Genomic DNA, 27,314 nt, shown 5'->3' on the forward strand with positions numbered 1-27,314 from the left:
TCGTTCCTGCCCTGCCTCCGCTAGGAGGGATGGGCTGCACACCTTGTCTCTGGGCTTACTGCGGGACCACGTGGACTCCCGGGCCCCTGTATGCCAGGCATAGGAACCTAGGCTACACACAGGCCTGTAGACCAGGGTGGACAGCTGAGGCGACAGAGGTGGTGGGGTCCTTGAATGTTAGGAGGTGCCTCTCAGTCGACCCCAGCCCCCTGCCGAGAAGCAGGAAAGTCAGTGGAGGGGAAGGTGACCTTCAGCTGAAGCCCCAGAGCGGGGTCCAAGGTTTGTGCTCAGAAGTGACGAGCAGACTGAGCTGGGAGGAGGGGCTTCTGGGGTCCAGGGAGCAGTGGGGGCCTAGTGCAGACAGGATGGGGTTCAGGCTGGGGAGGAAGGGTGGGTGGGGTCCAGAAGCCCCTTAGTGAGTCCTCGGGGCGGGGTCCCGAGGTTGCTGGACCTCTGGCTCCTGGTGCGGCAGCCCTGCAGGGGGTGGGCATGGCCTGCTTGGGGCAGTCTGGTCCCTCAGGTGGGGCTGGGCAGTGGAAGCCGGGTTGGCCCTTCTTAGACCTAGTGGCTCTCCTAAAGCAGTGTGTCTCTGGGGCTATGGCCGGCTATGGCCTTGGGCGGGCCCCCAGCGGGAGCCACGGGGTGCGCTGGTGTGGGAGATGGAAGGGGCTGGGGACAGGGAGCTGGCAATGAGCGCAGGGTGGCATGTGGGCAAGGCATGGAGGACCCCTGTCCTCTCCTACTTAGTCTGTGTCATGAGGGGGAACAGCCACAAAGAAAACTGGGGGGCAGAGAGGTTAAGGCCTCCCTTAGGGGTAAAGGCCAGTCACCGGCTGAACCCTGCAGACCCAGGCCTGAAGGTTGCCCTGGAGCCCTGGGCTCAGTCCTTGGATTCCTGCAGCCCCTGCAGCCTCGTGCTGCTCTGACCTGGGCAGAGGGTGGCCACCCACATGCCCCGCTGGAACACCGACTCCCTCCAGACAGCAGTGTCTAGGCGGGGCTGAGGAAACACCCAGCTGCAGCCCAAGGGCCAGAGCACACCTGTCTACTCCCAGGGCTGGCTCAGCCCAGCCAAGAGGGGCCACGGGCTCGGAGCGCCCCCTGGTGGCGGAGCTCGGCGGCGGGCTCCTGCAGGAGGGGATGAGGGCAGCAGGGGGAGCCTGCGCAGCATTTCTCCAGGGAGAGTGTGAGGCCAGGGCTTTTGGGAGCCCTTTGGGGAAGAGGGGTGCACAGAGGCTGGCAGTTGGCCAAGGGGGCCCCAGGTCGGGTGCAGCTGCGGGGGCAGCAGTCACAGCAGGCGGCTGCCTTCAGCCTCACTGCAGACCACCCGAGGCCACCAGCCCCTCCAGCCCTCCTGCCCTTCCCGGCCACATCCCATCCAGGGGGAGCTCCAGGACCTGCCGGGCCCCTCCAGGGCTCTGCGCACCACAGCCTTCCCCGGCTCAGCCCCGGGTGCCGCTGGAGCGGCAGAGGTGTGTGTGCAGGACAGGGGCTCCAGACCCGCCTACCTCCAGGCTGTCGAGGGCTTGGTTCGAGCAGCGATTGCAGGAGTTTGGCTGCTCTGCTTGAGCTCGCCAGGGCCAGTGGCGGGAGCGGGCACTGGGCTCTGTGGGGCCAAGAGCCCAGTGAGTGGGCTGAGGGGCCCGGTCCCAGCCCCTGATCCCTCTTCCCTGACTAGCGGCCAACCCTGGTTTCACTGAAAAGGCCTCTGGAAGGGGGAGCCTCTTCCCTTGGGCCCTGGAGACCAGTTAGGGGCCCTCCAGGCAGGTCCCCCCGGTAGGCTGGCCCTGGAGCAGCGCCACATGCGGCTGGGCTGCGGGGTTGACCGCATGTTCCAGGTCCATGGTGCTCATGGGCGGCTGAGCCGGTGGTGAGTGCCTGCCTGCACCCCGTTGACTCTGGGGCCTGGCACCGAGCTGGCAGGAGGCCCCGCTTTCTCTTTGACTCAGGCTCACCCGGCTCTTTATTTTTTCCTCTCAGAATCTCTCATTCTGACCCATTTCTGGGCCAAATCCTGAGCCCCATTTCCCAGCAAGCAGGTTCTCACAAGTGGGGCCCCAGCTGCCCCCCGAGCGGGTAGGCATGCAGGAGGCCCCGGGGAGCATCCCAGGCGAGGGTGGGGGCGGCTCCTGCGAGTCCACCCAGGAAGGGAGCGGGCTGCGGGTGTGGCTGGGGCCTCTGGCAGAGCCCCCACCACCTGGCAGTGCAAACAGGAAGGGCAGAGGCCCAGGCAGCCAGGAGCCAGGTCACCAGCCCTCTGTGGGGGTGTCGGCTCCTTCCTGCCCTCCCCTGCTGCCCTCAGGGCGCCTGCCACAGGCGGAGGGGGTGGCGTCCTCGGGGGTGCCGGCCACCCTCTGCTCTGGCCAGCCCGATGCCACATCCACCCCGCGGGCCTCCAGATGGTTTCTGACAGTTCCCACGGCCCTCTCCCCACGCCCCCCAGCCCCAGTGTTGCACAAGAGCCTCGCCACCACCGTTCAGAGCCTTTGCTGGGGGTGAGGAGCCTCAGAGGGGCCAGAGTGCCCCCTTCTCCCAGACCAGCCTCTGACTCCCCCATGGGTGTGCTGACGGCTCCTCAGTTCGCGTCCTGGACACAGTCTGGTCCTCGCGGGGAGACGAGAGTGGGGACAGGCCGGTAGTCCCAGGAGCCCAAGAGTGGACAGGGGGATGGGCGGCCCCCAGGACATCACGAGTGGCAGGCCTGGTGAAGGTTCCAGGCTGGAGTTCCTTCCACAGCACCCAACCTGCAGTCTCCAAGAACCAGGCCAACCTGAGGCCCTCAGGACGCTAGCACCAGGGCTGGGCCTTGCTGGCCACATCCGGCTGGGGCGAAGGAAGCTGGTGACCGAGAGCAGAGCGGGCTGGAGCCAGGGCAAAAGGGGAAGGAACTGGACCTCCACGCCTGGGCCCCAGGACTGGCGGACGGCGGGTGGGGAGAGGGCCTCTGGACTTCGGCCTTCCTTTTCCTGGAACAGGTGCCCACGTCAGGGACACAGCGACTCCTTCCCTTTCCAGCCTGGAAAACCCCCTCCGTACTCCCCCGCCCTGGGCTGTGGGGCCTGAAGGAAGAAACCCGGAGCCCCCAAGGGCAGCGTCCCAGCCCAGGTTCCTGCGTCTCTTCCCGGCCAGACCCAAAGCCACCCAGGCTGGGGCTCCTACAGACCGATGCCCTTGGTGCGGAAGGAAGGCGTGGCAGCCCCACAGCCCACCGGAGCCAGGCCCAGCCTGCTGTCCACTGAGGGCGTGCGCTGGGGCCCTGTGTGAACTCTGTGACAGAGCCCCTCCCAGGGAATCCAGGTTCCAGGACAAAAGTGTCCTCAAGGCAGCAAGGCTGGGCGGCGTGAAGAGGCCTGGCTAGAAGCAACGCGCCGGAGGAACCTCAGCCTCCCGGGTGGAGCTGAGAGCAACGTGTCTGTAGCCAGAGGGTCTAGGGGCCCACCGCGGAGCCGAGAGGGGGGAGCGGGGGAAGTGGGTGATGACACAGCGCCGGGGGAGGCGGCGGCCCGCGCTCGGCGGCCCCGGGGAGGCACGCCTGCTCTCCGTGGCACCCCTGGCAGGGCAGTGGGCGGCCACTGAGTCCTCGATGTCAGGGTTGCCCTTTCCGGGTGGGGGCCACCTCTACTCATGATGGCCTCCCTGTCTCTGAGGCCAGGCAGGCCCTCTCCTCCTGGGCCAGCTGGCGGGTCATCTCCAGGCCTTTCCAGAGGCCGGCAGGAGTTGGGGACACGGTCCTGGACCCTGGCTGGGTGCCCTTCCGGGAGCCGTCACCCCCCACAGCAGGCAGGGGCCTCTCGGGGGAGGCGGTGTTTGGATGCTGGTGGTGTCAAAGGTCACTGGGGGCGGGACGGGAGTGGGAAGATACTCTGGTGGCCTTCCTCCGGAGCAGACGAAAGGAGAGGGTTTCCAGGCAGCGCCCAGCGCGGGGGAGCAGCTGCGGTTTCAGGGCGTTCCCACGGAGTGGCGGCTGTGATTTGAGGAGCCGTGAATGCAGAATGCTGGTGAGTCTCTGGCCTTGGGGGAGGCCTGGGCTGGGAGCCCGGGGCCCGTGATGAGCTGGAGGACACAGCCTCTCTTCCCGTGTCCCCTGCAGGGCTCAGCCCCACTCCGAGCCTCCGGGCTCTGGGGGGCCTGTCCGTGGCGGCCCTTCTCTCTGCTGTCTGGCTCTGGTGGCGGCTCGGGGCGGCCCCCGGGGGAGCCCCGGCCCCACAGCCTACGATCACCATCCTCGTCTGGCACTGGCCATTTGCCAGCCATCCCCCAGAGCTGCCTGGGGACACCTGCGCCAGGTACGGGGTGGCCCGCTGCCGCCTGACCGCCAACCGCAGCCTGCTGGCCAGCGCCGACGCCGTGGTCTTCCACCACCGAGAGCTGCAGGCCCAGCGGGCCCGCCTGCCCCTGGCTGAGCGGCCTCGGGGCCAGCCCTGGGTGTGGGCCTCCATGGAGTCGCCCAGCCACACCCGCGGCCTCGGCCGCCTCCGAGGGGTCTTCAACTGGGTGCTGAGCTACCGGCGTGACTCGGACATCTTCGTGCCCTACGGCCGCCTTGAGCCCCGTGAGGGGCCTGCACCTCCTCTGCCGGCCAAGCGTGGGATGGCCGCGTGGGTGGTCAGCAACTTCCAGAAGCGGCAGCGGCGTGTGCAGCTGTACCGGCAGCTGGCGCCGCACCTGCGGGTGGACGTGTTCGGCCGCGCGGCTGGGCAGCCCCTGTGTGCTGGTTGCCTGCTGCGCGCCGTGGCCAGCTACCGCTTCTACCTGGCCTTCGAGAACTCCGAGCACCGGGACTACATCACCGAGAAGTTCTGGCGCAACGCGCTGCTGGCTGGCGCTGTGCCCGTGGCCTTGGGCCCCCCAAGGGCCGCCTACGAGGCCGTCGCCCCGCCCGACGCCTTCGTGCATGTAGACGACTTTGGCTCGGCCCGCGAGCTGGCCGCCTTCCTCACCGGCATGAACGAGAGCTGCTATCGGCGCTACTTTGCGTGGCGAGATCGGTTCCGCGTGCGGCTGTTCAGCGACTGGCGAGAGCGCTTCTGTGCCATCTGTGCCCGGTTCCCCCAGCTGCCCCGTGGCCAGGTCTACCAGGACCTTGAGGGCTGGTTCCAGGCCTGAGCTCTGCCCGGGGAGGGGTGGGGAAGGGGAGGGTGGCTGGGGAGCTGGACACGTGGGTAGAGGGCTGGGTGTTGAAATCAAACCACTGGCATCCGACCCGACCCCCATAGGCAACGGCCGGGCAGACGTGGAGGCTGGGGTGGGGGACTGGGAAGCAGGGCTCGTCTGGGCAGCCTGCCTGGAGGAGGAGGCTGCTGGACATTGGAGCCACTCTGTGGAGGCAGAGGCGAGAGCAGGGAGGGAGGGAGGGAGTACGGGGTGCTGAGGTCCGTCAGGTGGACGGCCACACAGGCCTTCCGTCCCCACCTCGATCATATCTGAGAGGAGCGGGGGCTGAGAGAGGCGGGAGGCAGGGCCCTCGGGGGTGCAGACATGCCCCCTGAGGTCTGTGGGGGCAACAGCCGGGCCCCTGACCCGGAGCTGGGGTCTCTTTGTTCCGGATGTGCAGTCTGGAGCCCGGCGTGCCACCCAGCCTGCTGTGCCCTGGGGAGGGGACACCGACCAATAAAGACACGAGCAGAGGACGCGTGGGCTCTGCCTCCCCCGCGCCCCCGCCACCCGGGCCTCCTGTCCTGGCCGGATCCTGCCCCCTGCCCCCCAGGCTCGTCCTCCCGGCCTCCATCGCCGAAGGGAAAGGCTCTGCAGCAGAGAGCCCGCCCTGACGGCCCCCAGCCCGAAAGGCCCAGGGGCGGGGAGCAGAGGCCCAGCTCAGAAACGCTGCTGTGGGACGTGTGCAAGGCGCCCTGGGACTTCATTCTCAGGCTGCGGGCATCCAGGGTGTGACGAGGCCCGGTTAGATGTGGGCACCCTGTCACTGGGGGCAGCGTGGGCATGGGGGAGCACCAGGTCCCTGCTGCACCAGGGGGCCCTGGTGTGCAGGGGAGGGGGGGTGGGGGCTGGCGCTGAGCCTCTGGGTGGCGCTGCCGGGGCCCCAGGTGGGTGGGAGGCAGGTGGATGCAGGAAGCCGCTGCCCTCCCCCTGGGCAGTGGCTTCCTGTCCTGACCTAGCCCCACGCTCTGACAGAGAAGGAAGTGTTCTCAGGCTGCGGGTGGAGGGAGGGGAGGAGGGGGGCAGGAGAGGGGGATGGATCCCCACCCTCTCCTGCCTGGCGCTCAGGTTAGAGCCTTCTCTGTGTAGCGCAGACTCAATACCACTTGCTTTGCCCCTCCCATTCACCAATTGGGAAACTGAGGTTAGGAGGAGCCCAGAGAAGTGCAAGGCAGGAGGCTTCTTGCAGCAGGGGCGGGCCTGCCCTCCGCTGGCCTCCCTGGGAATGGGCCTCTCCACCAGGCTCAGCCCCCGCCAGGCGCTGCCCCAAGCCTGTGGGTGCACTGACCCCAGAGACCCCACACAGAGGCCACAGTCACCTGCACCCACAGGGAGAGAAAGCAGCCCCTCACAGAGGGCGCAGCCTCAGCCTCCCCAGACACCAGCCTGCCTCGCCTGCACAGAGCGGTTCTCTGGGTCCCTTCTCCCCCTGGCTGAGCCCAGGGAGCTGCAGCCCCCACGGAGCACAGCCAGGGCCACCCTGCCACGTGGTCACCAAGCGGCTCACTCACAAGGAGCGCGGGGAACTCTTACAGGGGAAGGACAGCCGCCCTGCTGCCCTTCTCGCCCCCCAAGGTGCAGGTGGGGCTGCCCCCAGTCTGGCAGGAAAGCCAGCTTTTTGAGCCTTTAGAGACATGCCCGCCCTGCACAGATAGGACCCGCATCCGAGGCTGCGCGCCCCCTCCCCAGGTATGGGTGACTGTCCCCCTCCAGCCCCGGAGCGCCCCGCGCGCTGGGATCTGGCTCTCAGGTTCAGATGAAATTCCTGCCATCGTCAGGCAGCCAGAGGTGGGGACCTGGTGGGGGGCGAGCATCCCCCAGCATCCCCCGGGGGCCACGGGCCAGGGCCAGGGTCGACCTCGGAGCGCCTCTAAGGGAGGACTATTTCAGGGGGCCGGGGTGCTGCGCCTCGGCTCGGCGCCCCTGGGAGAAGAGCGCCCTGGGACTGAGTCGGGGGTCTCGGTGTACGGCTGGCCCTTGTGCGCACCACCTCAACGCCTAGCGGGAGGCGGGCAACCAGAAAGCCTCTCGTGGCGGGTCAGAGCTCCGGGAACCGCCCAAACGCCGGCGGGCAGGCGACCCGGGTCGGGCGGCGTGCGGAGGGCACCCGCCGGCCCCTTTAAGCGGGGGCGGTGCGGGCGGGGGGCGGCGCGAGCCGCGGCCGCCGGGGCGGAGCCAGCGCCGAGCCGGTCCCGGAGGCTCGAGACCCCGCCCCGCGCGGGCGATGCCGAGCGGCGCGGCGGGCGGCGGGCGGCCGGGCGCGCAGAGGAGCGGGCGGCGGGGCGCGGCGGGCGGCGGGCGGCGGGGCGCGCAGAGGAGCGGGCGGCGGGGCGCGCAGAGGAGCGGGCCGCGGCGCGGAGGCGGCGGAGCGCGGCCCCGCCATGGGCTTCCTGCACCAGCTGCAGCTGCTGCTCTGGAAGAACGTGACGCTGAAGCGCCGGAGCCCGGTGAGCGACCCCCCGCGCCGCGGGCCGGCGGGAGCCGGAGGCTGCGCGCACCGGGGCCGGCGGCGCGCTCCCCGCGCGCACGTGCGGCGGCCCGGCCCGGCGCGCGCGGACCCCAGGCGGGCGGGGCGGCGGGTGGTCGCCCCTTCCACGCCTGCCCTCGCCCCGGCCTCCGGAGAGGGGGCTCGGCTGTACCCGGCCCGCCGCCCGCGTCCGCTGACATTCGTGGAGCTCGGCTGAGTCACGGGGCGGGCGCCCTCCGCAGCGCGCTCTCCCGGGCCAGCCTCAGGGCTGGAAGGTGGCCCGGGCCCCCGGGGGAGCGGGAGGCCCTGCTTCCCCCGGCAGAGGACCGGCTGGAGGTCTGGGTCCGGCTCAGAGGCGCTGCGGTCTCTGGGCCCAGCCCTGGCGCCCCTGCAGGGACCCTATCCCTCCTCCGGGCGCAGCCCTCTGTCCTTGGACAGGCGCCTCTCCTCGCGCACATCCACCGGCCCTCGCTCACGGGCTCGCGCCGCGTCCTCGCTGTGCCTGCCTCGGCCACCCAGGCCCTGCTGCACCCTTTTGTCCTTTGGGGCCCTCCTCCCTGAAGCGCTCCACTCTCCGCTCCCCCAACCCGGCCTCCCCCCCCTCTCCGCCCCGGGACTGGGTCCTGTGACTACCGTGCTCCCCAGCTCTCTGCCCTGTGCTTGAGGGTGCAGGGCACAGCAGCTGTCAGGGGCTGAAGCGCCAGTGAGGAGAGGGGCTGGGGCGGTATGGGCATCATCACTGCCACTGCTCCAGCCTTGGGAAGGGAAGGGGCATCTGCTGGCCTGCCCAGCTGGCACCAGCCACATCGCAGCGAGGCCTGGGCAGCTCGGGTTCTTGACAGGACACGGGATTTTCCAGGATGGGGCTCAGGGCAGGTTGGGGTCTGGAGATGGAACCTGAGGTGGAGGCATCCTCTCGCCCCTCTGGAGTTTGGGGGCTCCTGTCCCACCTGGCCCCAGGGCCCCTTGAGCCGACCTGCTCCTGCCTGGGCCCCTCCCTGAGAGGGGTTTCAAAGTGCACAGTGGGAAACGCAGACCTGCAGATGGGCAGGGTAGCCGTCATCACCCTGGCCTGGCAGGATTCCCCTGGGCACCTGGCCCTGGCAGGGAGCCAGGCTTGTGTTCGCTCGCTGCCCGTGGCGCCCGGGGCTGGCTGGCGCTGGGCTCGTGGGTCAGACCTGCAGCCTCTGGTGCTGCCTCCTCCGCTGCAGGGTTTGGGTCACCGGGGCCAGCAGGGCGGGGCCCCGGGGAGGGATTGAGACTGGACGTGGGCATGCGTCAGTGTCAGCCCTCGAGTTCCTGGCAGGGAGGATGGGAGCTGGGAGCAGAGGCTCCCGTGAGGGCCCCAGCATCTCCTGGGGACCCCAAGGCTCAGGGAAGTGGGCACCTGGCAAGCAGGGGGCAGCTGCCCACTGACCTACACCCGGGAGTAGCCCCCGCATGTCAGGTTGGGCCTCCCCAGAGCCTTCCTTGCCCTGCCCCATGGTGCCCCCAGGCATGGCTGAGCTTGTGGAGGTCCTCGGCTGTGGCCACAGCACAGCAGGAATTCTTCCTCCAGGGTGGCTGAGGCCTCGCTGGGCTCACGCCAGGGGCTGGGGCAGGCTAGGTGGCGGGCACACTCCTCCACTTTTCTGGGAGGGTCTTGGGCGTCACAGTTGGCTCCCTGGACTTGGCCAGCAGAGGGTCTGCCTGCGTGCTGCACGCCTCACTGAGGGTGCATATGTGCCCTGGGGGAAGCCTGGTCTGGGGGGTCGGAACCAAGGATCTCTGTGCCCGGCTTGCTCCATCTTCCCAAGCTTTGCGCCTCGGTTTCTCCATCTGTCGGTGTGGACCTTGGTCTGGATACCGGTCTGTCCTGGGGCTTCTGGCTGCTCCTGGTGGGAGGACCAGGTCCCTGGAGTCGGGGGCAGCACCTCCGTCCTCAGGCCTCACCTGTTCTCTTCTGGACTCAGCGGGAGGGGCCTGGAGGGGACACACGGCCGCTGGGTGGGGCACCCAGGTGGGGCTGACCCTGCACTGCCTGCCGTAACCAGATGCCCCTCTGGCCACCCGCCCGCCAAGCAGGCCTCCCTCCTCCCAGCAGCTCCTGTGCGGCCGTTGCTATAGCAATGAGGAGGCAGCGGGCCTGTTGCTGCAGTTACTCGCGGAGGTGCCCGGAGGCAGGGCGGGGGTGGGTGGGGCCGGCTCAGCGGCCATGACCCCAGCCACTCGGTGTGCACACGGCAGGCACCTGTCCTGGTCCACATTGCCTCCCGGGCTGGCCCCGGGCTGGCTGCTGGCTCAGGGCGGGGGTGGAGGCTGGCACGGGCTGGGGCGGGCGTGGGGCGCAGACACATGGCAGGGTGTTCCACACCACAGAGCCCTATTGTCAGCCCAGTAAACACAGCAGCATCTGGCCCCGCCCTGGGGGACCAGGGCTTGGGCCCTGGGCCAGAGAGAGCGCCGCTGGGTCAGCACTCTGAAGTCAGTTTGGGATGGGGGTGAGGCTGAAGGCACCTTGGTGCCTCTGCAGAAGCTTAGTAGGGGTAGGGGTCAGGACGTGCCCTCGGGTGGGCCAGGGGCCCCCAAAGAGCAGCCAGCCCAAGGTCCGCCTCCCCCTTCCATGGTGCCCTCCCTGAGCCAGGAGGGGTGCAGGCGGGAATGGAGGAAAGTCTGGACCCCGGGCACTTCTTTACCGCTCCAGGCAGGTCCCAGCAGGGCTCACCTCGGTGCTCAGCCTGCAGCCGAGTTGCGCTGGGAACCCTGATCAGAGGCCCCAGGCAGGCAGGGCCGCGCCCACCCGAGCCACCTGGGGGGTGGGGTGGGCCAGGGCAGGAGGCACCTGCGTCTCAGGGTCGAGGGGGGCTGTCAGACCCCTGACCAGGTCTTCCCGGAGGCTCAGGGCCCAGGGCTACAGCCAGGCCCTCCACCGACCCAGGCCTCACCTTCTTAGGCCTTTGCGGGGGCGGGGGGGGGGGGGTGGAGATTGATGGCACTACAGCTGCAGGGAGGAGGGCTGACTCCGGGGACGGTGGGAGTCACAGCCCAGAGCAGACACTGCTGGATCCTCTGAGACCTTGCCCAGGCAGCCCTGCAGGCAGGCAAGGAGCTGGGCGGTGCGTGGGTCAGCGTGGACCGCCCGCTGCCTGATTCGCCCCTGCCAGCCTCCAGCGAGGCGCACCTGGACTGGGTGTGGGGACCCGGCTTGCTTGAGCCAGAGAAGGCTGACCCTCTTCCCTCAAAGAGGCTCCGGAAGGGAGGGGCTGCGATTTCCGTGGGCTCGGGAGGCCTGGGTGGACCTGTGGCCCATGGCGGGCCATGCAGGGTTCGGTGGGGCTGGGCTGGCCCTGGGAGGGGTGGGTGTCTGTGAGGGAGAGGAGGGTTTGGGTGTGTCCTGTCCAGCGCTGGGCAGGTGGCCTCACTCCGCCCGCCCTTTCCAGTGGGTCTTGGCCTTCGAGATCTTCATCCCGCTCGTCCTGTTTTTCATCCTGCTGGGGCTTCGGCAGAAGAAGCCCACCATCTCTGTGAAGGAAGGTGAGGGGCTCCTGGGGGCCCGGCCGGGAGGGGCGGGCAGGCGGCCCTCACGGCGTCTCGCACACTCGTCGGCGTGCACACAGCTGCTCCCGGCACAGGGGTGCCTGTCCCCCGGCGCGGTCCCACGCCCCGCGCCTGGCCGGGCTGGGGTGCCCGCGGCGCTGGGCCTCACTGTCTCCTCTGTTCTGTTCTGCCCCTCCTCCCCGCCCTGCATGGTCTCTGTCCTCCTCCCGGGCCTGCACGCAGTCTGTAAGTGCGCGGTCGCCCCCCCAGCTGGCCCGGGCGTCCTCGGGAGCCCTGCGGGGCCTCCTGGTGAAGCTTGCGCCCTCCCCCGCCCCTCGCTTGCACTAACGGCGTCTCCTGGCCAGCTGGGTCCTGCAGGGCCCCTGCCTGCTGTCAGGAACAGCAGGCTTGGTGGGGTGGGGGTGGGGTGGTGGGAGGTCAAGGCTGGAGCCCCTGGACCTCAGTGGCTCCCCAGTCAGGCTCCCCGGTGTCATCCAGGGTGGGGTCGCCTGGCCCTGCTGTGCAGGGCTGCAGCACCTGGCCGCTGTCCACTCAGACCTAGTGGGCTCCTGCGTTCACTCTACTAACCAGCTGGCCAGAGAGGTCAGAGGTCACTGCCCAGTAGGGGCCCCCTGTGCTCCTGATCCCTGGGGGCAGTGCTGCCTCCTGTTCTTAGGGAAGCAGTCAGCGCACTGGCCTTGGCTGGTGGAGGGAAGAGGGGCGCTCTGGCAGTTGTGGGGAAGGGATGGTGAGATGCCCTTTGACCTCTGACCTGCCGGGGTCATCTGCACTAGAACACTCAGCCGTCTGTTTCCCGTCTGCTGCCTGCAGCTGCTTTTCTTCCTGACTCTCTCTAAATCTCTCTTCTCGGCCTCTGTCTCTTCCCCTCCCCACCGACCGCGCCCCTCCCCGGCCCTGGGCCCTCTCGCCTGCCCCTCAGCTTTCTACACGGCGGCGCCCCTCACCTCCGCCGGCATCCTGCCGGTCATGCAGTCGCTGTGCCCCGACGGCCAGCGGGACGAGTTCGGCTTCCTTCAGTATGCCAACTCCACGTGAGTGCCCCGCCCCCGGCGGCCCCGCCCCCGGGCCTGGGCCCCGCCCCGCCCGGCTGCCCCGCCCCGGGCCTGGCGGCCTGCTGGTGACGGCCAGTGGTGCTTCAGGGTCACACAGCTGCTGGAGCGCCTCAACCGCGTGGTGGAGGAGGGCAACCTGTTTGACCCGGCGAGGCCCAGCCTGGGCTCGGAGCTGGAGGCGCTGCGCCAGCACCTGGAGGCCCTCAGCGCCAGCCCGGACCCCTGGGACAGCCGCGCAGCCCGACCTGCAGGTGTGCCCGGGGGGCGGAGCGGTGCCCGAGCCCGCGGTCAGCGGGGTTTGAAGCCGGGCTCGGGCGCTTCCTGCCGCGGGCTCCACGCCCACACCCCTGCCCGGCGCTCGCCAGGAGCCTGCTGCCCGTCACTGTGGCCAGCCACAGTGGGAGCTGCTGGGAGCTCAGCTCCGAGGCCCTTTGGGGCTCTCTGGCCGGCCTTCAGCCCTGTCTTTCTGCCTGTCCAGTGTCCTCCTTCTCTCTGGACTCGGTGGCCAGGGACCCTCGGGAGCTGTGGCGCTTCCTGACACAGAACCTGTCACTGCCCGATAGCGCGGCCCGGGCTCTGCTGGCTGCCCAGGTGGACCTGCCCGAGGTGAGGGCCGGGAGCCTCAGTGGGGCGCCTGTGTCTGCTCCTGGGAGCCCCCTGCCCTGGTCCTCCGCTGGCTCCCATGGGGGTGCAGGGCTGGAGCCCCAGCAGCTGATCCATGACCCCGTCACGCTCAGGTCTATCGCCTGCTTTTTGGCCCTTCGCCTGGCTTGGACGGGGGTTCAGGGCCGCCCAGGAATCAGCAGCCCCTGTTCCAGATGGAGGTGAGGGGCACACGCTGCCTGCTTCTGGGAGGGTGAAGAGAGGGCTCCCATTGAGGGTGAGGGGGTCCCCAGGAGTTGGTGGTTGTCCCAGGGAGGCAGGGTGGGAATGCGTCCCTCTCCCTCCCTCTGCCCCCACTTGCTGTTGCAGGACCTGGGTGATCTCGGACCCGGCCCGCTGGGTGGGGCAGGGTAAGGCCCTGGGCCCTGTGGGCCAGGCCTTTGGTATCCTCTTGGCTGAGGCTCCTTTCAGCCATTCCTCTGCACCCTGTCCCCAGGAGCTGCTGCTGGCTCCTGCCCTCCTGGAGCAGCTCACGTGCATGCCAGGCTCCAGGGAGCTGGGCCGGGTCCTCACTGTACCCCGGGGTCAGCAGACAGCGCTGCAGGGATACCGGGATGCGGTCTGCAGAGGGCAGGCTGCGGCACGTGCTCACCGTTTCTCGGGGCTGGCTGCTGAGCTCCGGAACCAACTGGATGCAGCCAAGATTGCCCAGCAGGTGAGGCCTGCCTGCCAGGCGGCCTGCAGATCTGGCACCTGGGCGGGGGGTGGGGGTGTGCCAGGACTCCTCGGCGTCGCCGGGAGCGCCTGGGCCCGGGGCTCTGCTTGGCTGTCCTTGGGTCCCCTGCCTGGGCCTTCGATCCAGTCTGTCTCCCCGCCCCTGGTCGGCGCTCCTTGACCCCCAGGCTGCTCCCCTGCTTGCCTCCTGTGTCTCCTGCGGGTGTCCTCCCCGTTCCACGCTGACCTCAGCCTCCCGTGCAGAGCAGCCCCCAGACCCTGGGCCTGCGTCTGCCTACTCGCCCCGTTTCCCCTCAGCTGGGCCTGGACGCCCCTAGTGGCTCTGCTGCCTCACAGCAGCCACCACCCCCACCGCGGCTGCAGGCGCTCCTGGAGGACCTGCTGGACGCCCAGAAGGTCCTGCGGGACGTGGATGTCCTCTCAGCCCTTGCCCTGCTGCTGCCTCAGGGCGCCTGCGCAGGCCGGGCTCCTGGGCCCGCAGCCAGCGGCCCTGGTGGGGTGGCCAACAGCACCGGGGCTGGGGCGGGCCCCAGCTCCAACAGCACGGCTGAGGAGGGGGCCCCGTCCGCTGCAGCCCCGGCCCCCTCGGACGCGCTGCAGGGCCAGTGCTCCGCTTTCGTGCAGCTCTGGGCCGGCCTGCAGCCCATCCTGTGTGGCAACAACCGGTAGGTGGGTGGCAGGGGCAGGGTGAGGAGGCTGGGGGTTGCTGGGCCTGCCCCCAGGTCTGGCTCTGATGCCCCCTCCCTGGTCCCGGTCCATGGACCCCTACTCCATGCCAATCATTTGATGCCTGCACCTGCTTGGAAGCCCCGCGCCCACCCCTCCCTGCCGATGCCCCGTCCCACCTCGAGTCTCACCTGCTTGCCCCAGCACCATCGAGCCCGAGGCGCTGCGAAGGGGCAACATGAGCTCCCTGGGCTTCACGAGCAAGGAGCAGCGGAACCTGGGCCTCCTTGTGCATCTCATGACCAGCAACCCCAAGATCCTGTACGCGCCCGCGGGCTCTGAGGCAGACCGTGTCATCCTCAAGGTGTGCGCCTCAGGCTGCCCGTGTCCTCTGGGGCAGGAACTGAGGGAGCTGGGCAGAGGGTTCTGCAGGCTGGGGACGCCAGTGGTAGGGGGGGCGGTGGCGGTTGGTAGAATTGGCACGAGAGGGGTGCAGCCCTGGCTCTTGAGAACTCCGGGGCTTGGCTCTCTGGGTGAGGGGACCTGGGAGCAAGTCCTAGGTGCAGGGGCACTTTGAAGGCTGCCTTGAGGATGCCCTGCCTGGCTGGTGTGGCAAAGCGTCCTGGCTGGCTGAGCACAGCCAGGGCTGGGCAGCACTGGTGAGGACAGAGGGGGCGCTGCAGGCAGAAGCCCTCCAGAGCATTGTCCGGGTGAGATTTGGGCAGGGCAGCTACGTGGTTTGGGACCAGCTGAGAGCACGTGTCCGTGGCCCTCCCAGGTTGCAGTCTGGAAGAAGTAGAAACCGGGGCTGGAGATGGCCCAGGAAGGGGAGGGGCTGTGGAGGGGGTCCCTAGGATGAGCATGGGGGGAGATGAGGGCCAAGTGTCAGGGCCACTTGGGACATATGTGGAGGGGTCCCACAAAGGGGCAGGGAGTGGGGAGGCTGTGCTTTCCTGGGAGCCGGGCAGAGGGGGTCTCAGGGGAGGCGCTGAGCAGAGGCCTGGGAGGGAAGGCCTTGGAGCTTCCAGGGGCCATCTGGCCAGACCTAGATTGGTGGTTGGTGGGGCTGGCCAGTGGGTGGCCTCCAGCCAGGGAGCGAGGTAAGGAGAACCCCCCTTGCTGGCTGGGGTCCTTCCATGAGCCCCATGCTCTGCCCTCACGCTCTGCAGGCCAATGAGACCTTCGCCCTTGTTGGCAACGTGACTCACTACGCCCAGGTGTGGCTCAACATCTCAGCGGAGATCCGCAGCTACCTGGAGCAGGGAAGGCTGCAGCAACACCTGCGCTGGCTGCAGCAGGTGCTGGGGGGCTGGGCTGGGCTGGGTGTGGCAGGGGCCCACCTTGGCTAGCCCAGGCCGCCCTCTGAACCGCTCTCCCCCTCCCCCAGTACGTGGCCGAGCTGCGGCAGCACCCGGAGGCCCTGAGCCTGTCGCCCGAGGAGCTGCCACCTGCCCTGCGCCAGGACAACTTCTCACTGCCCAACGGCTCGGTCCTCTTGCAGCAGCTGGACACCATCGACAATGCGGCCTGCGGCTGGATCCAGTTCATGTCCAAGGTGGGTGGGTAGGCCCCACGGGGCCCTGCGGGTGCCCAGGCCACCTCTCAGGACACTCCTCTCCTAGGTGAGTGTGGACATCTTCAAGGGTTTTCCAGATGAGGAGAGCATTGTCAACTACACCCTTAACCAGGCCTACCAGGATAATGTCACCGTATTCGCTAGTGAGCCAGCCCCCTGGGCAGGTCCCCAGCGCGGGTCCCCTGCCTCTCCCCTGCCCTAGACCCACCCCTTTATGGTCGGTCACCGGCCCCGCCCCCAGCCCTCGGCCCCGCCCTCCCTCTCCCTTCCTCGGCCCCGCCCCTCATCTCCCCTACCTCTGCCCCGCCCCTCCTCCTGTCCCAGGTGTGATCTTCCAGACCCGCAAGGACGGTTCCTTGCCGCCCCACGTGCACTACAAGATCCGCCAGAATTCAAGCTTCACGGAGAAAACCAACGAGATCCGCCGGGCCTACTGGCGGCCGGGGCCCAACACCGGCGGCCGCTTCTACTTTCTATATGGCTTCGTTTGGATCCAGGGTGAGGGTCGACCTTGGGGCTGTGGAGGGGGGGGGGGGGGGGGGGGGGTGCGGGGGGCGGGGCGCGGCCTCCGCTGACCACCATCCTGTTGCTCCTCCCACCCGCAGACATGATGGAGCGCGCCATCATCGACACCTTCGTGGGCCACGACGTGGTGGAGCCCGGCAACTACGTGCAGATGTTTCCCTACCCCTGCTACACGCGGGACGAGTGAGTGCAGACGGAGCGCTGGGCGAGCGCTGGGCCCCCGGTCCGCCGGCCTCCGCCTCACGCCCCTCCCTCCCCCCAGCTTTCTGTTTGTCATCGAGCACATGATGCCTCTCTGCATGGTGATCTCCTGGGTCTACTCTGTGGCCATGACCATTCAGCACATCGTGGCCGAGAAGGAGCACCGGCTGAAGGAGGTGGGAGGAGGGGTAAGAGGGGAGGGTGGAGGCGGAGGAGGGGGCGATGGAGGAGGGGAAGAGGGGAGGGGTGGAGGCGGAGGAGGGGGCGATGGAGGAGGGGAAGAGGGGAGGGGTGGAGGCGGAGGAGGGGGCGATGGAGACAGGTGAGAGGTGGAGAGGAGTGCCCTGCCGCCCCACAGGTGATGAAGACCATGGGCCTGAACAATGCAGTGCACTGGGTGGCCTGGTTCATCACGGGCTGCGTGCAGCTCTCCATCTCGGTGACAGCGCTGACCGCCATACTCAAGTACGGCCAGGTCCTTGCCCACAGCCATGTGCTCATCATCTGGCTCTTCCTGGCTGTCTACGCGGTGGCCACCATCATGTTCTGGTGAGTGCTGTGTGGCAGCAGCGGGCTGGAGGGCGGGCTTGCCTCGAGTAAGGACCCAGGACTCAGGTGTGGTTGACGCCCCGTGGCTCTGCCTGCCCCCAGCTTCTTGGTGTCCGTGCTGTACTCCAAGGCCAAGCTGGCCTCAGCCTGCGGCGGCATCATCTACTTCCTGAGCTACGTGCCCTACATGTACGTGGCTATCCGTGAGGAGGTGGCCCACGACAAGATCACCGCCTTCGAGAAGTGCATCGCGGTGAGGGTCGTGCGGGTGGCCCAGGCCTGGGGGTGTCGGCCTCCCTCCCTGCACTGACACTGCTGTCCCCTCAGTCCCTGATGTCCACGACAGCCTTCGGCCTGGGCTCCAAGTACTTCGCCCTGTACGAGGTGGCGGGCGTGGGCATTCAGTGGCACACGTTCAGCCAGTCCCCCGTGGAAGGGGATGACTTCAACCTGCTCTTGGCTGTCACCATGCTGATGGTAGACGCGGTCGTCTATGGGGTGCTCACGTGGTACATTGAGGCTGTGCACCCAGGTACCAAGCCCTTCGGAGGGGAGGAGAACAGGAGAAGGGGGCTGTCTCTGGGGGGACACATGGCCTGCGGGGGTCGGTGACCCCAGGCCCTGGGTCAGCCTCCCCTCTCCCCATAGGCATGTACGGGCTGCCCCGGCCCTGGTACTTCCCACTGCAGAAATCCTACTGGCTGGGCAGCGGGCGGACGGAGGCATGGGAGTGGAACTGGCCGTGGGCTCGCACCCCTCGCCTCAGCGTCATGGAGGAGGATCAAGCCTGCGCCATGGAGAGCCGGCGCTCGGGTGAGTGGACACCAGGGTGGGGACTGGGGCAGTTGCTGACTTTGAGGGGCTGAGTGCTGACTTTGGCCCCGGTGCAGAGGAGACGCGGGGCATGGAGGAGGAACCCACCCACCTGCCGCTGGTGGTCTGCGTGGACAAGCTCACCAAAGTCTATAAGAACGACAAGAAGCTGGCTTTGAACAAGCTGAGCCTCAACCTCTATGAGAACCAGGTCGTGTCCTTCCTGGGCCACAACGGGGCTGGCAAGACCACCACCATGTGCGTGTCGGGGGTGGGTGGCAGGGAGGGCTCCCTTCAAGAGGTGGGGCCGTGACCTTACCTGTCTACCAGGTCTATCCTCACCGGCCTGTTCCCACCTACGTCGGGCTCGGCCACCATCTACGGGCACGACATCCGCACAGAGATGGACGAGATCCGCAAGAACCTGGGCATGTGTCCCCAGCACAATGTGCTCTTCGACCGGCTCACGGTGGAGGAGCACCTCTGGTTCTACTCGAGGCTCAAGAGCATGGCCCAAGAGGAGATCCGCAAGGAGATGGACAAGTGGGTGGGGCCTGGGCGGGACCCGAGGCTGCAGGCAGCAGCACCCCACCCCCGCGGCTCACCTCCCATCTGCCCTCAGGATGATCGAGGACCTGGAGCTCTCCAACAAACGGCACTCGCTGGTGCAGACGCTGTCCGGCGGCATGAAGCGCAAGCTCTCGGTGGCCATCGCCTTCGTGGGCGGCTCCCGGGCCATCATTCTAGATGAGCCCACGGCTGGCGTGGACCCCTATGCACGCCGCGCCATCTGGGACCTGATCCTGAAGTACAAGCCGGGTGAGTGGCCACTGAGGGTGGGGAGAGCAGCCCCCTGCCCGGCCCCACCTGGCCGCCCCTCTGATCCCCGTCTCCCCCAGGCCGCACGATCCTCCTGTCCACCCACCACATGGACGAGGCTGACCTGCTTGGGGACCGCATTGCCATCATCTCCCACGGGAAGCTCAAGTGCTGCGGCTCGCCTCTCTTCCTCAAGGGCACCTACGGGGACGGCTACCGCCTCACGTTGGTCAAGCGGCCTGCTGAGCCAGGGGGCCCCCAAGGTCTGTGCGGAAGCCACCTGCCCCAGACTCCTCCTCAAGACCAGTGAGGTTGAGGGGCTGGGCTCTCATCGTTGCCCAGTGGGCCCAGGATGCTAACTGGGCCTGGCCCACCCTCTCCCCCAGCCCCTGAATGAAGCCCTCCCTACCCTCCCAGAGCCAGGGCTGACAGCCAGCCCCCCAGGTCCGGCCCAGCTGAGCAGCTGTTCCGAGTCCCAGGTTTCCCAGTTCATCCGCAAACATGTGGCCTCCTGCCTGCTGGTCTCCGACACCAGCACCGAGCTCTCCTACATCCTGCCCAGCGAGGCAGCCAAGAAGGGGGCCTTTGAGCGCCTCTTTCAGGTGTGTGAGTCTGGGCTGGGCTGATGGAGGAGGTGGGGTTGAGGTCTGTAAGAAGTAGGGGAGGCGGAGGAGGTGTGTTCAGCAGAAAAGGCGGGCCTGGGCTCAGGGGTGGGGCCAGCAGGGGGCGGGACTGGTGGAGGAAGCAGGACTGGGCTCGGGGGCAGGGCCGCTGGATGGGCGGAGCCACTGGAGGGGGCGGGGGTGGGGCGGGGCCAGTAGAGGAGGAAGGTCTGGTGGAGGAGGCAGGACTGGGCTCTGGGGCGGGGCCAGTGAAGGGGGCGGGCCTGGTGGAGGATGCAGGACTGGGCTTGGGGGCGGGGCCAGCGGAGGGGGCGGGCCTGGTGGAGGAGGCAGGACTGGGCTTGGGGGCGGGGCCAGCGGAGGGGGCGGGCCTGGTGGAAGATGCAGGACTGGGCTTGGGGGCGGGGCCAGTGAAGGGGGCGGGCCTGGTGGAAGATGCAGGACTGGGCTTGGGGGCGGGGCCAGCGGAGGGGGCGGGTCTGGTGGAGGAGGCAGGACTGGGCTCTGGGACTGGGGCAGAACTGGGGCGGGGCCAGTAGAGGAGGCGGGGCTGTTCAAGAGGTGGGCACCGCCTGCCCTGCAGCCACCCCCTGTGAGGTGGGCCTCACGCAGCTCTTCCACAGCACCTGGAGCACAGTCTGGACGCACTGCACCTGAGCAGCTTTGGGCTGATGGACACGACACTGGAGGAAGTGTTCCTTAAGGTGTCGGAGGAGGACCAGTCGCTGGAGAACAGTGAGGCAGGTGAGACTCCACAGCTGCTGATCAGCTCTGCCCCCATCCCCTGGTTCTGCCAGCTCTGAGCGTGAGCCTAGGGTTGTCACTCTTACCCTGTCTCTGGGGGCCAAGGGTTTTAGGTGGGAACAGGGAGCCAGGAGGCCCCAGGGTCAGGCTGGGGCTGGTGCCTGAGGTGGGTGGGTGAGTGTGGAGGCCTGCAGGTGAAGGCTGCCCTGAGCCCCCACGCGTCTCCCCTGGCCCCTCTGCAGATGTGAAAGAGTCCAGGAAAGATGTGTTACCAGGGGCTGCGGACCCAGTATCCGGGGAAGGTCCTGCCAGCAACCTGGCACGGTGCGCGGAGCTGGCCCAGTCACAGGCGTCGCTGCAGTCTGCATCCTCGGTGGGCTCTGCCCGTGGTGACGAGGGGGCCGGATACACCGATGTCTGCAGCGACTACCACCCTCTCTGTGACAACTTGCAGGACCCTGACAATGTCAGCTTGCAAGGTGGGGGCTGTGGGATACAGCTAGGAGGGTCCCTGGAGGGTGGAGCGGGGCCCATGCTCAGCTCCTGCCTCCTGTGCAGAGGCAGAGGCGGAGACCCTCACGCGGGTCGGCCAGGGCAGCCGCAAGCTGGAGGGCTGGTGGCTGAAGGTGCGCCAGTTCCACGGGCTCCTGGTGAAGCGCTTCCACTGTGCCCGGCGCAACTCCAAGGCACTGTCCTCTCAGATCCTGCTCCCCGCCTTCTTCGTCTGCGTGGCTATGACTGTGGCGCTCTCTGTCCCAGAGATCGGTAAGGCTGCCTGGCCAGGCACCCGGACATCCACCTGCTTGGGAGCCATGTGGTGGGTGCCCTGGGCATGGTAGCTGAGGCTGGTGGGCACACTCTGGGGTTCCTTTGGGGTGCAGACTCCAAGCTTTGGACCCCTGTGGGTACTAGGAAGAGGGGACCTGGGCCGTGAGGGGCTGGCAGGCTGTAGGAACTTGCTCAGGCTTCTCTGTGTTTCCCACCAGGCGACCTGCCCCCGCTGGTCCTGTCCCCCTCCCAGTACCACAACTACACGCAGCCCCGTGGCAACTTCATCCCCTATGCCAACGAGGAACGCCGGGAATACCGGTGAGCCGGCAGCGGGGCCGCCGTGGGGGGCGGGGGCTAGTGCAAGGGCTGGGGGGGCTGACCTGACCCCCACCTGGACTTGCTCTTTGCTTTCCCAGCTTGCGACTGTCCCCCGATGCCGGGCCCCAGCAGCTGGTGGGCACCTTCAGGCTGCCATCGGGTGTGGGAGCCACCTGTGTGCTCAAGTCTCCGGCCAACGGCTCGCTGGGGCCCACGCTGAACCTGAGCAGCGGTGAGTCGCGCCTGCTGGCCGCACGGTTCTTCGACAGCATGTGCTTGGAGTCCTTCACCCAGGGGCTGCCGCTGTCCAACTTCGTGCCGCCCCCACCCTCGCCCGCCCCGTCCGACTCCCCTGTGACCCTGGACGAGGACCTGCTGCCCACCTCCGGGTCAGGTACGGCTAGTGGGGCCTCCTGGGGCTCGGGAAAGTGGGGGCCAGGCTGACTGTGCGCTCTGCCTGCAGAGAACTGGACCTCGGCGCCCTCCCTTCCACACCTGGTGCGGGAGCCCGTCCGCTGTACCTGTTCTGGGCAGGGCACTGGCTTCTCCTGCCCGGGCGGTGTGGGTGGGCACCCACCCCAGATGCGGGTGGTCACGGGTGACATTCTGACTGACATCACGGGCCACAACGTCTCCGAGTACCTGCTCTTCACCTCTGACCGCTTCCGGCTGCACCGGTGAGCAGAGGGGAGGGGTGCGCCGGCCATGGATGGGGAGCGGACCCCCATTGCCCGCCCGGCCTCACGGGTGGTCGGCTTGCCACCCAGGTACGGGGCCATCACCTTTGGCAACGTCCAGAAGTCCATCCCAGCCTCGTTTGGGGCCCGGGCCCCGGCTATGGTGCGGAGGATTGCAGTACGCAGGGCTGCCCAGGTGAGCCCCGCTCAGCCCTGGGCCCGGCCGCGTCCCGCCCTCCCCCAAGCTCTGCAGGGACGACAGGCTCTGGGGGTCTCTCTGTGTTCCCCCGCAGGTGTTCTACAACAACAAGGGCTACCACAGCATGCCCACCTACCTCAACAGCCTCAACAACGCCATCCTGCGTGCCAACCTGCCCAAGAGCAAGGGCAACCCTGCGGCCTATGGTGGGTGAGCGGGGCAGGGCGGGGTGGGCCTGCAGGGGCAGAGCAGGTCCTGAGGCTGCCCCTGTGCTGCAGGCATCACCGTCACCAATCACCCGATGAACAAGACGAGTGCCAGCCTCTCTCTGGATTACCTGTAGGTGCGGGCGGGGGTGGGGGCGGGGCGCCGCCGTGGGACCGCGTGCCGGGCAGGGCTGAGGGCCTCCTCGCCCCCAGGCTGCAGGGCACCGACGTAGTCATCGCCATCTTCATCATCGTGGCCATGTCCTTCGTGCCGGCCAGCTTCGTGGTCTTTCTGGTGGCCGAGAAGTCCACCAAGGCCAAGCACCTGCAGTTCGTCAGCGGCTGCAACCCCGTCATCTACTGGCTGGCCAACTACGTGTGGGACATGGTGTGCCCCCAGACCCCCGGCCCTCCCCCGTGCCCCCGCCCCTCGCTGGGCCCCCCGTCCTGCCCTCGGGACCCTTGCCCCTGTCCCCAGGCCGCTCCACCTCTGGCCCCTCACCTGCCCCCCCTGCTCCGATAGCTCAACTACCTGGTCCCGGCCACCTGCTGCGTCCTCATCCTGTTCGTGTTCGACCTGCCGGCCTACACTTCACCCACCAACTTCCCGGCCGTGCTCTCCCTGTTCCTGCTCTATGGGTAAGGTGGCGATGGCGGGGGTGCGGGGCGGGGCGGGGTGCAGGGGGCGGCGGCTCAGTGACGCCGCCTGGCTGCCGCCCGCAGGTGGTCCATCACACCCATCATGTACCCGGCCTCCTTCTGGTTCGAGGTCCCCAGCTCGGCCTATGTGTTTCTCATTGTCATCAACCTCTTCATCGGCATCACTGCCACTGTGGCCACCTTCCTGCTGCAGCTCTTTGAGCATGACAAGGTGGGCCGGGGTGGCGGGGTGGGGGATGGCAGGGCAGGGCTGAGGCTGGACACCTGAGGTGCCGTGACACCTCCTCCTCCCCCCCCCCCGCCCCGGCCGTGACCCTCCAGGACCTGAAGGTTGTCAACAGTTACCTGAAGAGCTGCTTCCTCATCTTCCCCAACTACAACCTGGGCCACGGGCTGATGGAGATGGCCTACAACGAGTACCTCAACGAGTACTACGCCAAGATCGGTGAGGCTGCGGGGCTGATGGCGCGGCCCCTGGGTCGGGGGGCCTAGGCGGGCTCCAGGCCTCGGGGTGAGCCGGTGCTCCCGAGGCCCCGGCCCTGAGCCAGCTGCCCCACAGGCCAGGTTGACAAGATGAAGTCTCCGTTTGAGTGGGACATCGTCACCAGGGGCCTGGTGGCCATGACCGTCGAGGGCTTTGTGGGCTTCCTCCTGACCATCATGTGTCAGTACAACTTTCTGCGGCAGCCGCAGTGAGTGCCACGGCCCTGCGGGGCGGGGGGGGGGGGGGGCGCGGGGCTGGGCGCTGCCCTCTGGCGTGGCCCCGGCGCTCGGGCACCAGGCGGCGTCAGCCACGCGCTAACCCCACCCCGCCCCCCAGGCGCATGCCCGTGTCCACGAAGCCCGTGGAGGACGACGTGGACGTGGCCAGCGAGCGGCAGCGGGTGCTCAGGGGAGATGCAGACAACGACATGGTCAAAATCGAGAACCTGACCAAGGTAGGCCCTGGGCGGCTGGGGGCGGGGCCGGGCGGGCGTGGGGGAGCTCCTGGCCGGGGGAGGGGGCCTGGCTGGGAAGGCGGGGCCTGGGGCAGGCGGGGGCGGGGCCTGGGGCAGGCGGGGGCGTTTGGGGGCGGGGCCTGGGTAGGCTGGGGGCGGGGCCTGGGGCAGGAGGGCGGGGGGGGGGCGGCGGGGGGGGGGGGGGGGGGGGGGGGGGGGGGGGGGGGGGGGGCCCAGTGGGAGCTCACAGGGTCTGCTAAGCGGCTGCCCTCTCACCTCCGGCAGGTGTACAAATCGCGGAAGATTGGTCGCATCCTGGCCGTGGACCGCCTGTGCCTGGGCGTGCGTCCTGGCGAGTGCTTCGGCCTCCTGGGCGTCAACGGCGCGGGGAAGACCAGCACCTTCAAGATGCTGACGGGGGACGAGAGCACGACGGGGGGCGAGGCCTTCGTCAACGGGCACAGGTGCGGGCAGGTGGGCGGGCGCCTGGGCGGGCAGGCCGGCGGCGGCGGCGGCGGCCCTGGTGCTGATGGCGCTGTGTCCCCAGCGTGCTCAAGGAGCTCCTCCAGGTGCAGCAGAGCCTGGGCTACTGCCCGCAATTCGACGCCCTGTTCGACGAGCTCACGGCCCGCGAGCACCTGCAGCTGTACACAAGGCTCCGGGGCATTCCCTGGAAGGACGAGGCGCGGGTGAGGGTCGCCCGGCGGGGGAGGCGGCCGGCGTGGTGGTGTGGAGGGGGGCCCCCTGACGTTCCCGTCACTCCCAGGTGGTGAAGTGGGCCCTGGAGAAGCTGGAGCTGACCAAATATGCCAACAAGCCTGCCGGCACCTACAGTGGAGGGAACAAACGGAAGCTGTCAACAGCCATCGCCCTCATCGGGTACCCAGCCTTCATCTTTCTGGTGAGCCCAGGGGTGGCACTGGGGGCAGGATAGGGGAGGGGGAGGATGGGGGGGATGGAGGATGAGGTGGGTTGGGGAGGATGGGGATGGGATGGGGAAGATGGGTGATGGGGGAGGATGGGGGATGGGGTGGGGGTGGGGATCAGGTACCCCAACCTTCATATTCCTGGTGACTGACCGTAAGGGGGGGATGAGGGTCAGTACCCCATCTTTGTGTTCTTGGTGAGCCTGGTGGGAAGCAGCTGCTGGGGCCAGCCGGGGTAGACGGGGTATAGCAGCTGAGCCTGGCACTACCCCCAGGACGAGCCTACCACAGGCATGGACCCCAAGGCTCGGCGCTTCCTCTGGAACCTCATCTTGGACCTCATCAAGACGGGGCGCTCGGTGGTGCTGACTTCACACAGGTCTGCCCCTGCCCCCACCTGCCCCACGCCCCCCCACAAGCCCCTCCACTCCGTGCCAGCCTGTGGGTCTCGCCCGCAGCATGGAGGAGTGTGAGGCGCTGTGCACGCGGCTGGCCATCATGGTGAACGGACGTCTGCGCTGTCTGGGCAGCATCCAGCATCTGAAGAACCGGTAAGCCCCGGCAGCGGAGGGCCTGGTGGGGGAGGGGCACAGGGGGGCGAGGGAGGGGGCGGGGGGCCTGGGTGGGGAGGGGCACAAGGGGCGGGGTCCCACGGGGGGCGGCCAAGGTCACAGGGGGCGGGGTGTCCACGGGGACAGGCCGAGCCTGGGCCCCTCTGCTGGCTGGGTGTGGCCACGAGCCTGTCCTGCAGGTTTGGGGATGGTTACATGATCACGGTGAGGACCAAGAGCAGCCAGAACGTGAAGGACGTGGTGCGGTTCTTCAACAGGAACTTCCCGGAGGCCGTCCTCAAGGTGGGCAAGGCCTGGGAGGCGGGGGGAAGCGGGCACCGCCCGAGCAGCCTCTGACGTCTGCGCCCCCCAGGAGCGGCACCACACGAAGGCGCAGTACCAGCTCAAGTCCGCGCACATCTCGCTGGCGCAGGTGTTCAGCAAAATGGAGCAGGTGGTGGGCGTGCTGGGCGTCGAGGACTACTCGGTCAGCCAGACCACCCTGGACAACGTGAGTGCCCCGGGCCGGGGCCGCCCTCCCCCCGGGCCGGCCCCCCGCCCACGCCCCTGCCCCCGCCCACCAGGTGTTCGTGAACTTCGCCAAGAAGCAGAGCGACAACCTGGAGCGGCAGGAGACGGAGCCCCCCTCGGGCCTGCAGTCCCCGCTGGGCCGCCTGCTCAGCCTGTTCCGGCCGCGGCCTCCCCCCACTGAGCTGCGGGCGCTGGTGGCCGACGAGCCCGAGGACCTGGACACGGAGGATGAGGGCCTCATCAGCTTCGAGGAGGAGCGGGTGAGCCAGGGGCTCGGGTCTCGGCCGCGGGCTGGCCAGGGGGCCGGGCTCGGGAGGGGGGCGGGGCGGGGCGGGGCCTTGGGCCCCACTGTTCTGAGCCGGCGCGAGGGCAGAGGGACTCACCTGATACTCGGGAGTAGTGTGGATCTTGGAGGCCCGGGCGCAGTCAGGGGAGACAGACCACGGCGACCTCCTAGCACCTTGGAAATGGAGGGCGTTTTGGAGCCAGGCAGAACCGAGGTGGGCGGAGCAGAGCCTGGGAACAGCAGCCACAGCCACTGGCCTGGCAGGGGCAGACCACCCGGGAGCCCTGCACGCACCGAGAGGGAGCTCGGGGCGGACAGAGGCAGGAGGGCCAGCGAGAGGGCCGGCCTGGGCCGGGGGCGGACTCACACAGCCCAGCCAGCCTGTTGCTGTCCACCAGGCCCAGCTCTCCTTCAACACGGACACTCTCTGCTGACCGCCGGAGCTGGGTCGAGGTTACGCAGTGGGAACAGAAGTCAGGTGGTGGCTGAGGTCCCACGTGTGCCCCCCCCCCTTCCCCATGCCCACCTGCCAGGCCCTGGAATGGGCGGTCCAGGACCAAGGGCTTCATCCTCCTCCAGCCCTGCCCCCTCGGCCGCCGCACCGCCCTCCCCTCGTTGTGCCAAAGGCTGGCCCAGCCCCGGGCTGCGTACACCCTCACCCTGCTCTGCCTTAAAGCCTTGCGGTCTGGCTGGCCCCTGGCCTCTGCCCTTGCCTAGCTCTGCCCACCACTCCCAGGGCCGAGGGGTGCCCCGGGCTGCCAGGACCGCCCGAACTCTCCTGGCGGGACCTGGCCTCCCCATGAGCTGAGCTCTTACACCCAGTTTGGATGGTGGCTGCTGCCGGCCTTGGGCTGAGGTGAGGGCTGGGTTCGGTCCCACCCAAGGCGCCTATTTATTTTGCTTTAGGATAAGGCTCCCTCACCCTGGCTTCCTGCAGGGAGGCTGCCAGGGGTGGCGGGCCGGGAAGCAGGAACGGAGACGCTGGCCCCACCGGCCAGGTGAGGGGCTGCCACCCTCCCCACCCCTCCTGCTGGTATTGCCCTCCCCCAGCTTGGCCCCCTGCCCTCCCCCCTGGGAGCCAGACCTGTACATAGCGCACAGATGTTTGTTTTAAATAAACAGAAAAGTCCACGCAAGCCCTTGTGTATGGGGTGGGGTGTGGGGTGAAGGGGACCCACTGGATGCCA

General features: G+C 68.5%; 2 protein-coding genes across 7 annotated transcripts; both read left to right on the forward strand.

Moving 5' to 3' along the window:
• Positions 1–3,884: 3,884 nt before the first annotated feature.
• On the forward strand, positions 3,885–5,630 carry FUT7 (fucosyltransferase 7). Of its 2 annotated transcripts, none has more exons than XM_060413710.1 (2): positions 3,885–3,998; positions 4,067–5,630. In XM_060413710.1, exons 1-2 carry the CDS (start codon positions 3,986–3,988, stop codon positions 5,104–5,106), a joined length of 1,053 nt encoding a protein of 350 aa, XP_060269693.1. In that variant the 5' UTR covers positions 3,885–3,985; the 3' UTR covers positions 5,107–5,630. The 2 variants fall into 2 exon arrangements, with proteins under 2 accessions (XP_060269693.1, XP_027824112.1); XM_027968311.3 differs by having other exon boundaries at positions 4,091–5,630.
• Positions 5,631–7,369: 1,739 nt separating this feature from the next.
• On the forward strand, positions 7,370–27,263 carry ABCA2 (ATP binding cassette subfamily A member 2). Of its 5 annotated transcripts, none has more exons than XM_042245377.1 (48): positions 7,370–7,601; positions 11,041–11,134; positions 12,078–12,189; positions 12,298–12,461; positions 12,689–12,816; positions 12,948–13,034; positions 13,310–13,528; positions 13,846–14,213; positions 14,419–14,578; positions 15,384–15,512; positions 15,602–15,769; positions 15,837–15,933; positions 16,115–16,288; positions 16,396–16,498; positions 16,578–16,704; positions 16,875–17,065; positions 17,168–17,318; positions 17,393–17,597; positions 17,714–17,878; positions 17,956–18,136; positions 18,209–18,421; positions 18,501–18,697; positions 18,778–18,960; positions 19,115–19,299; positions 19,944–20,064; positions 20,307–20,543; positions 20,623–20,829; positions 21,051–21,153; positions 21,252–21,547; positions 21,617–21,830; positions 21,921–22,026; positions 22,124–22,235; positions 22,308–22,368; positions 22,449–22,623; positions 22,759–22,874; positions 22,959–23,106; positions 23,217–23,340; positions 23,455–23,587; positions 23,716–23,833; positions 24,119–24,297; positions 24,381–24,522; positions 24,600–24,734; positions 25,035–25,138; positions 25,218–25,310; positions 25,511–25,613; positions 25,684–25,821; positions 25,895–26,101; positions 26,508–27,263. In XM_042245377.1, the coding sequence occupies exons 1-48, from the start codon at positions 7,536–7,538 to the stop codon at positions 26,559–26,561; spliced, it is 7,293 nt and encodes a 2,430-aa protein (XP_042101311.1). In that variant the 5' UTR covers positions 7,370–7,535; the 3' UTR covers positions 26,562–27,263. The 5 variants fall into 5 exon arrangements, with proteins under 5 accessions (XP_042101311.1, XP_060269691.1, XP_060269690.1 ...); XM_060413708.1 differs by having other exon boundaries at positions 26,526–27,263; XM_060413707.1 differs by having other exon boundaries at positions 16,578–16,692.
• Positions 27,264–27,314: the final 51 nt, after the last annotated feature.

The sequence above is a fragment of the Ovis aries genome, chromosome 3 (genome assembly GCF_016772045.2).
Source record: "Ovis aries strain OAR_USU_Benz2616 breed Rambouillet chromosome 3, ARS-UI_Ramb_v3.0, whole genome shotgun sequence".
Taxonomy (NCBI): domain Eukaryota; kingdom Metazoa; phylum Chordata; class Mammalia; order Artiodactyla; family Bovidae; genus Ovis; species Ovis aries.

Bases quoted from the DNA above. Each gene is read 5' to 3' on its own strand.
- ABCA2 (XM_042245377.1), top strand. From the start codon at position 7,536: ATGGGCTTCCTGCACCAGCTGCAGCTGCTGCTCTGGAAGAACGTGACG. The intron at 17,598-17,713 runs GTACCAAGCCCT...CTCTCCCCATAG, and splicing joins CATTGAGGCTGTGCACCCAG to GCATGTACGGGCTGCCCCGG. The intron at 23,834-24,118 runs GTAGGCCCTGGG...CACCTCCGGCAG, and splicing joins AAATCGAGAACCTGACCAAG to GTGTACAAATCGCGGAAGAT.